General features: G+C 31.4%; 1 protein-coding gene across 1 annotated transcript; it reads right to left on the reverse strand.

The window, feature by feature from the left end:
• Nucleotides 1–7,854: 7,854 nt before the first annotated feature.
• Nucleotides 7,855–8,570, reverse strand: LOC105794676 (transcription factor PAR1). The gene has a single exon (XM_012623968.2). The coding sequence runs from the start codon at nt 8,354–8,356 to the stop codon at nt 8,096–8,098; it is 261 nt and encodes an 86-aa protein (XP_012479422.1). The 5' UTR covers nt 8,357–8,570; the 3' UTR covers nt 7,855–8,095.
• Nucleotides 8,571–10,249: the final 1,679 nt, after the last annotated feature.

Consider the following 10,249-nt stretch of genomic DNA (forward strand, 5'->3'; position numbering starts at 1 on the left):
TTTCTTGAGAAGATTGGTTTCCTCCCTTTTGCTTCATCATTTGCACAACCGGCAATTTGGCTAGCCACCTCTAACTTCTCTTCATTTAGAGGATCCTCTCCCTTCAATGCTTCTTTCTTTTTTTTCTCTCTATTTTTGTACTTTTGCTTTGTTGGCTATGCGTCACCACATCATTCATTTCCAACATTATCATAAGTGGACTTTGGGGTAGAAGTTTCTCCCTCTTTGGGGCTTTTTCGATGGGTGTTGTTTTGATCCTTCCCATTGGGGTCTTCTCCTTGGTGGCAAGGACCAGCTTTTGTGGTGGATGTGCTGTGAGCATGGCCTTTCCTTGGTGATTTTAAGTTGGTGATTCTGAAATCATTTTGTGTTAGGCAATACTGACACTGTCATTTGTTATGTTTTTGTTATTCAGAATTGGTTACTCCTTTCATCCATAGACTTGTTGTTAAAAAGAGCTATTGGAGAAGCAAAGGTTAGCAATTTGAGGCAATTATATAGCCTACCAATTACCCGGACAATGACTTCAATTTGGAAAAAAAGTTTCAATTTGTTGTGATGGTTCAATCACTAGGCAAGCGAGGACTTGGTAAGGATTTTCTCTCACCATGGCATATTTGATTGCCATGAGTAAGTCGTTGAAGTTATAAGTAAGAGTCTTTTCTCACGATCATGAAAAAAAACCAAAACTGATATTGTTAGTGGTGGTGGGAATTTGTCTTGGCAAAATTCATTCTTATCCTACTTGGATCTAAAATTAAATTCATTGGCCTTTTGGTTGATCAAATGAAACAAAAGATAAAAAAATGATATTATATGTCACGACTCGAAATGAGGTTTTAAGACCTCATTTTTGTAAACCAAGTCTGTAAATATTAATTGAGGATATTTATAGAGTTAGTATATTGATGAATTGAAATTTGGTTAAGCGATTTAGCTGAAATTGTAAGTAAAATTTTAATCGATATAGATTTTAATTAGAATAAGGCTTGGTAACTTAAATTGCAATTAGCTAAAAGTTCAAAACAACAATTAGACCATGTTTAAGTAAGAAATAGTGGATGGTAAAGATGTTAATTAATTAATTAAAAATTGTGATTAATTAAGATAAAATATGATTAAATTAAGTTAACTAAACCATAATCTAAGTATAAAAGAAAAATTGGTGGATAGAGAGAAGATATATCATTTTCTCCAATTGACCAAAACAAATAAAACAGCCAAGGGGGATGCCATTTTAGGTTTTCAAGCTTTTTTTCCTTCAATTACAAGTAAATATCTAGCCATTTTTCTTTGATTTTTAATGAAATTGAATCATGGAAGCTTAATTTATCTAGACCATGTACTAATTTGTAAAACTATTAAAGTTTGGAAAGTTTCCATTTTTGAAAATTCGATGAAATTGGTATGGATTTGTGAGAAATTAAGCTTAGATTAAGAAAAAAAACTAAATTGTAAAGCTTAGTTGTTAGTTTCGTACATTAAAGACCAAATTAAATAAAATGAAAAGTTATTGTGAAATTTTTGTAGGAATAGCAAGTAAGAGGTCCCTAATGAAGATATGTGAAATCAGATTTCAATTCGAAGCTTTAAATTGAAAGTTATGTTTGTCACGAATTCATGGGCTAAATTGAATAAATTAAAAAATATGTATGACTTTGAATTTCAATGTGATTTTATATGGAATTTGATACTGTGTTATTATTGAATTATTATTCCTAGCTAATGATGTCACATGAACGTCGAGAAGGTAAGGAAAGGCGAAAGCCGGTGATAAGTGACGTGAGCTTTTATTTTGCATCTGTATGACCTGAGATCAATCTAATTACTGTATATTCATGACATTTTGCATTATATAATGTTGAAGTGAGTTGTTACTGGTTAGTAAGTTGAAATGCTATGGTTGAAATTGAATATAGAGACATGGGCTTAATTGAATAGAATAGAAAGTTGTATGACTTAACTGATATAGGAAATTGGTATGAAATTGAGCTGAATTATGTTACATTATATGATGAAATGATGAAATGATGAAATGATGTTAAATTGAGAATGATGGGATGTTAACTGAATTAAGTGATGAAATTGAAAATTGGTTACTTTACTAACTGTATAGGTTTATACTTCAGTATAGCTGATGATGCACTTATGTGCCAGTATATTTGCTTCGATTTCTCTGATGATGCACTTATGTGCCAATATAATTACTTCGATACATCTGATGATGCACTTACGTGGAAGTATGATTGCTTCAGTTTATCCAATTATACACTATGCATACAAGTATAATTGCTTCGGTTCGTCCAATGATGCACTATGTGTGCCAGTAACTTTCCTTCGGTATATCCGATGACGTACTAGGGTGCTAGATTGAGACACAGGTTATCTATTATGTGTATCCATCTTGAAATTCGAGTTAGGTTAATAGGGGTCATTAATAATAAGTTTGGTAACTTATATCGAAATGAGCTAATATGATACTTGAGATTTTGAATATGTTCATATATGAATTCTAAATGAGAAGTATGCATCTTATTATGCAAAGCAAATGGAATTGAGCCTTAGTGGCTAAAACGAAAATGAACGAGTCGGTAGACTCCAGAAATGGATTGACTGGTAAGTATAATGTAAGTAATAGAATAGATCATGACAAGTTGATTAAATCAATGCATTTTTTATGTATGGAATTGAAAGGTGAGTAGCAAAAGTATAACTTTGATGAAAAACTTGAAATCTTAAGCAAAATGGCTTACCTAATGGGATTTGCACACTTTCATGTATATATATATAAACTTATACAACTTATAATTTGAGTTTGTATACTTATTGCCATGCTTTTATACTAATTTTTAATCTCTTGAATCATAAAGGTACCACTGAGCCATATTGCTTAGTATACGGTTTGTTTCCTCTGTGCGTAGGTCCAAGTATTCCTTGAAGCCCTAAAACTTGAAGTCAGCATCTAGACTATCGTTTCTAACTCAACAAAGTTTGTAAAGTGTATTTCATTTTGGCCTTATGGCATGTACCTAGGGATATTTTGTTTAATGCAAATGGTTAAGTTGTAAATGCATATGTGTTAATTTTGTGAATTGATAAGTATTAATGTTTGAACTTTGTATTTTAGGCTCATTTTAATAGTCAATGGTTGAAATTGAAGTCCTAAGATTAATGTATATGTTGTTGGTGAAGTATTGGTTAGGTACCAAATTCAAGTTCTTGAATTGCAGAGAGCACGTCACTACGACATACCCCCAACATTGCGATGAGAATCAATTCAGGGCTCAAATTGCAACAACATAGCCTCGAGGTCACAATGAACCCTAGTTAGAAAGTTACGTCGTGACGAGGAAATCCTCGAAGTTGTGACGTTAATTTGAAATTTTGTATCCTTTACAATTTTATCCAATTTAACACTAAGTTAATAAAAGAGCTTTCATAGGCTCGTATTGTCAGGCCTTAAGTTTGGTGGATCTAAGATTTAGGCATGTTGTAGTGAAATTATCTGTTTGGCGAAGTTGAATTCGCCCATTTGCTTCTTTTGGCAAAGTGGGCTTATAGTAATCGTTGTATAAATAACTGAAGATTTTATTTCAGGTTATTTTGTTATTTAAAGTAAAAGATTTTGTTAAGCAAAAAAGTAATTATGGTATGAGTTGCTGCCAAATGTATAGTATGCATTGTTTGTCTGAGTACTGTGCTAGTTGGGTTGTAAATTGTCCTGGTTAGGAACAAACTGGATTGACTGGTCTAATATCCGTTATGCAGGATTCTCATTTGTGTTTATCTCGAAATCTATAAGTTATTAAGAAGGACAAATTTTGAATTAAGTGACACTTGTTTAAGTTTAAATAGTATCTCTTCCTCATTAAGCTGAAAGTTTAGGTTCCTGAGTTAATCAATAGATGTTCCACCTCCTAGAAAGTTTGATAACTCTGCATGTTAAGCTTTTGAAAGAATAAGACTGTTAAAAAGTTTATGAGCAGTAAATTATGAATACAAGGCTTTGCATGGGGGTTATTTATGATTTTGATATTAGTAGATTGTATGTAAATGGGTTTTAATGGTGGGTCTATGTTCTTTAAGCAGTTGTTGCTGTTGGGTCGAGATGAATGTCCAAGCCTTGAACTTTGAGCTACAGGTCAAGTGAGTCTCTATCTTGACTCTTGCATATGAACAGTTTACGCAGAAGTATATATAAAATGATGATGAAATCTTTAATAATTGATAAGTGTATGAAGCATAGTAATGATGATATATATGAAGTTATGTTTGAATAGATTGTTCATTGGTACGTATGCAAGTAAAGTCTGATATACGAATTGATCAACTATGCGTGAACAAATCTAGGTAAAAAATTTTTGGATAAAATGTCCCTTGTGATGCCTCTGGTAGGGTAGGTATATTGCTAGCCAGACTGATAGATCACGATACGAAAATAAGTGTATGACAATGTGGTTGAAACCCATGGCAATGTATGATATGAAAATAAGTGTATGATCAGATGAAGGCTGGACTGGCAGGTCACGACATAAGAATGTGTAAGTCCATGTGGTCGAGACCCATAGAAATATATGACTATGAATGTTTATGGTGATGCCTTCGATAATGTGTAGATCAAATTGGCAAATCATGACATGAACTTATGTATAAGTCCATGAAGGAGAAACCCATGACACCTTCTGTGAAAGTTTGTCGATATAGTAAACATGTAAATCTATTTGTTTGACTGTGTGGTGTGATATGCTAAGCCTTTGAGGCAAGTTTTGTATCATCTTATTGGCGCATTCGCCCTTGAGGTAAGTTCTTGGTAAGTTTTGAAGATTCTTTGATGGATAAGTTTATGATAAAGTTATGATATGTCTGAAGTTATTTTGGTTTGAATAGTTCTTTGATGTGATTGAATGAGTCTTAAGGGAAATCTCTTGAAAGGATGTATGAATTTGTATGTTCAAAGAGGGTATCCGCCGAGCTCATCTATCTATTTGGAATATGGGCGTACTCTTAGTTACAAGAGGCATATAAGTTTCCATTGGTTTGATTTCGTCTGTGTTATGTAAGGCTGTAAATCAGAGTTGTCTGGTATCTGCCATATCTGAATAGCATCTTATTTTGTTCCTGAAATTATATGGTATTTGTGTTATTTGCTAACTTGGGTATTATTGTGCTTTGTAACAAGAGTTGTGAGGAGCATTTCTGAATGATTTGGTTAGTTCATCATCAGTATGAGTTTGTGTTGGGTATTGAAATAGAATATGATTTGATTAGTAAACTGATGGTATTCAACTCATCGTGGGACTTCGCCAAATGTGTAAGTATCTTCCAATGAATAGTGTCTGTGAACAACCGTTTTGGAATAAGTGTTTGTGTAAAGAGATGGTCAATATGAAGTGGGCCTTGAAGAGATATTCTTTCGAGAAGTATTTTGGTTGTTCTAAGAGAAATAAGATACTAATATATTGTCTGGAAAGATTTGAAGTCAACCTAGCTGTGAAGTGAGAATCAATATGATAAGTATAGTAGTTGGCGTGTAGTTGCAAGCCCAAGATGATGAAGGTGTTTGCCCAAACAAAGATGAAATCGAATATTTGAGATGAGAAATTCAACAAAGAAAATTTTGAGGTATTCTGTATTGAAGGTCACTAAGTTTGTATAACTTACAAGCGTTATGTTTATGTTTTAGGTATTGTCGAAAAGTGAGTTTGCCAAGAGAGACCAAGCTAGAAATGTTCCAGAGAAGCAATGATCCGGGTTATTATGTATATAACGGGCTATTTGGAAAAATTGCGTATAGTAGGATTACGCCTTATCGTGTTTGTTTTCAATAAATTTTTGTATTATATTAAGTTATGATAAATCTGATGTATTATATTATTTTTAAATACTTTTCTTTGTTCATTTGAAATTGAGTCTTTAAGTAAAATAATACGAAATATGTATTAAGTAAGGAGTATCCATCACCTGTTTTGAAATTTTGCTAAGTTATGTGTAGTAACACTCGAGATTCGGACCCGATGATCAAGTCGGGTTGAAGGCGTTACAAGTATAAGGTCCGAAAATGATATTACATTGTTTAATTTGAATGAATTATTTGTATTTAAATGTATATTGACATTGAATTGGACGTTATCGATTGTAGTTGCTCTGACAACAGAAGTGACATTTTGTAACTCAGTCACGGTAATCGGGTCAGGTATCGGGATGTTACATTATATATTATACAAGTATGACTTATTTTCCATTATTTTTATAGAGAAATATTTAAGCAAAATCAAATAAGAACATAACAAATGACAATTGTTTGTATATGCATTGTTTAATTAAAAAGGATAAATTACAAGCTAATCACTTATGTTTGTTGATGTTTATGTTTTGGTTATCAAACTTTAAAAAATTATTATATAATCATTAATGTCGTCTATTTATCATGTTATGGTCACTCAGTTGTTAACTTTCACTAAAGGTGTCATCTTTTCAGATGAACATTTTAAACCAAATTGTATAGTTAGTCCTTGCACTTTTTTTGAGCTATTTTAATTATATCTCTTTCATGAAATAAAGGGTTAGAAAATTTTAAAATTCTTGGTTGTTGAATTTGATGAATTGAGTTAACTTTACGTGGAAATTTTGAGCTTTGTAGGCTAAAACAAAAATTCTTATTTTCAGCTCCAATATTGAAGAAAAATGAAGGATAATATATTTTAAAAACTACTTAAACTACTACATTTTATTTAAACAAATCTTTATATTATTTTTGTAATTAAGTAAACTATTGGCCTATTATTTTACTCATGAAAATATTTGATTTTAATATTAAAATGATGATATTTTGAATTTTTAAATTAATTTGTTTTTAATACTGTTGTGAATTTAATGAGAATTAATTTAAAAATAAAATAATGATTTTAAACGTAAAATAAAATAATATTTCTGGATTTTTTGTGAAAATACACAATTAAATATTCTTTTGAAAATTTTGAATATATATTAACTAAAATGATCTTAATTCAAATATACAATGAGAGAGATCTAAATGAATAGAAAATGAAAAAAGAGAAGAAAAGAAAATATTACAATGAAACAATTGTCAGGATGAAGCAATTCAGACAAAAAAAGACTTATTAAAACCCAGCTCGAAACTAAAAGAGAGAAGGTTACGTTTTATTTTGAATGTCAGCAGTAAAAATAATAGAAATCAACCTCATTGCAAATAAAATCCAATTAGCTTAAAATATACCAAACAAGCAAACATAGAACTCTGTTATTAGAAAATAGAAATTTCAATTACTCATCGATGTAGTGGCATCTAAGAAAATATGTCAAAATAAAACTAAACATGGTTAGGAATTGCATTTGGCAGAGAATCCTTTAAGCAGATAAAGAAAATGAAAAGAACACTTCATATAAGTTAAGAAAGAAAAATTTATACATTTCCATGAATAATAAATAATGGGTTGAAGATGGGGTTTATTTTTCTTCTTGTTGAGATTGAATTTAAGAATGAGTTTTGATGTTTTATATTTTGTTTTAGGGAGGGATTTTGGTTATTTACGTTCTGGAAAGCTAAAAGAAAAGAAAAGGAAAGTTAAAAGAAAAGAAAAATTAAAATTATAGGGATTAATTAAAAAATTTGACATCAACTTATTGTTACACACTTAACAAAAGTTAATGGCTGCATAATTTTGATGTCCAAAATGTACTTAAACAAAACATAAGTGTAATTTAGTCAACAAACGAGAAAGAAAGAAGGAACAAAGGCCGGAAATTCCAGCAGATGGGTAGCCCGCATGCATGAATTCCAGAGGAAATTAAGACCACCAATATTAACAAGCTAAAAGAAAAGAATAAACCAACTTCTTAGGAGAAAAACCTTAACATTCAAATATAATTACTATAAGAAAAAAAAAAAAGAAGAAGAAGGAAGAGAGTACATTTGTATATGGCAAGGCAGCAAATGCCATATAAATTCTATATTATATATAATCTACATAAATATTTGAATATTAATGTCGACTGAATTATTGGAGTGTTTAGTTAACATCATTCAATCTTTAAATAACTTTTACCTTTACCCTTATAAAAAGAAAAGGAGAGATTAAATTGAGGGTTGGTAAATCTTGGAAAGAGCTTGCAGAAGATTAAGTTGTAAGCGCAAATGCAGTATATAATCTGCCGTCCTCAAGAACAGGCGATCCGGTTGCATCAATTTCCCTCCCGGAATTAGCTTTTGCAACCTTTTGATCTTCATTCTAACTGATCGACCACCGGTGCTGCCTCCGCCACTGCAAGCAGTCCGCCTCCTCCTCATCCTCCATTTCACCATAGAAAACTCTTTGCACGGCTCCGTATGTTTCATAAGAAAATGCGTATAAATTTCTTAAGCTAAATAGAGAACAAAAACGCAGGGAGAAAGGAAGTCACTCTTTATTTTCTTGGGTTTGTGCTCAAAGGTATGAAAAGTTACAAGTGATGTAACGAAAAACAATGGAAGGGGAGAGAGGTATGAATGATGGGAAGAAGAGATATAGAAGGGACCATGTGAGCCGAGTCTTGATGTTCCTTTCGGCTCTTACGACATGAATCATAAATATTCTCTCTTATTTTCATAAAATATTAAAAATATGCACACGTATTTGTTTCTGTTTTAGTCACACGTTCTCTCTAGTTTGTCGTTTTATGGACGTGGGCTTGCGGTGGGGCCCAATAAATGCTTACCTTTCAACTGACCGACGCACCTATCTCACTCCAAATCCCAACCCCATTTTTGCCTATACCATCATACTCTGCACCACTAATCTTTTGTTGAGAATTTAGTTATTCAATCCAACTCTTTTTGCTTTATATTTTACTTTTATCTATAATAAAGACATTGTTGTCTTAATAAGTGGGGTTACCCTCATAACTTTTATTAAAAATATTGGCCCGACAAATCATGTAAGTTCTTAAGTTTTATATTATGAATTTTTAACATAAAAAAATACAACATTTGTTAATTCAACTTAGTAACTCATAAATTAGTTAATTGAACTCAGTAATTATATGTATTTGTATGAATGTACATTATTCTATCATTTAGCAAAATAGTGTAGTTAATAGTGTAGTTGAGTTCAGCCCAACTCAAATAGTGGAAAACACAAGTTCAAGCTAAAATTCGACTCGAAATTCAAGGCTCGATATTCGATTTAAGTTCAATCAGACATCAATTTTTAAACTTGAGCTTTATTAGGCTTGTTTCTTAATTAATCTCGTTCATACTTAAGCTATTTTATATAATAAGAGTAAAAATGTGATTTCATATACAATATATTAAAATGAAAAGCTCAATTAGAGTCAGAACTATTCAAATTGAGTATTACAATGCTCAAATTTAGCTTGATTAATAGCTTAAGTTGCTTGAGTGCAAGCTCAACTCGATAATTACCGAATCAAATTTGAGCCTTTTATTTGGAGTCAAACACAAATAGCTTGTGAGCATTGGTGTCTTATTTATACCACTACTTCCACACATTCAACCTGTCATTATTTTCGTATTTCTTCATCATCATTCGTGCCATATAGGGTCTAAATGTCAATCTATCTCCTTAGAAACAAAAAAAGCATCGTGTCAATACAAAGAGAAAAATCTTACAAACCACATGATGGTGTTGATGATTAATCTACTTAATTATTTTTTAAGTTAAGTTTATTGAATTAATGAGAATATGTTAAGGGGGAGCTGAGGTTACTTGATGTTATAGCTTCCTCCATTGTGTATGTTTTGTTCAACAAATTGCTAAAAGGGAAGATTGTTGAAAAATATAAAAATGGCAATAGAGTGCCAAGGGAGTTCTCACTCCTTTACCATTGGAGTTGTTTGAGATAGTTTTCATATTTGAAATGTTGGCAATTTATTGAACGACATTTATGGGTTGTGCTGAGTATATGGATGATATCTAGTCCATCAATGAAAATCATATCAATTGGAGAAACATAGTTTGGAGATTGGATCGAATTGGTTCACCTTATTTAATCCTTTAGATCGTGGCTATCAGATTGAATTGGAACACTGCATTCTTAGTTGTCAAGAGTCTATTTTTTTGTTCATTATTATTATATTGTATTCAGCGTATAATGATGTTTTTTTTATAGGGATTGATATAGATCTTCTCTATGTTAGCAAGTCTTAAACAGCTTTATATAATTGAGAGACTTGTTTAGGTTTATGTACCAAGAATTGAGAGCACTTAATTTGTACATGTGAATAATTATA

The sequence above is a fragment of the Gossypium raimondii genome, chromosome 3 (assembly GCF_025698545.1).
Source record: "Gossypium raimondii isolate GPD5lz chromosome 3, ASM2569854v1, whole genome shotgun sequence".
Taxonomy (NCBI): domain Eukaryota; kingdom Viridiplantae; phylum Streptophyta; class Magnoliopsida; order Malvales; family Malvaceae; genus Gossypium; species Gossypium raimondii.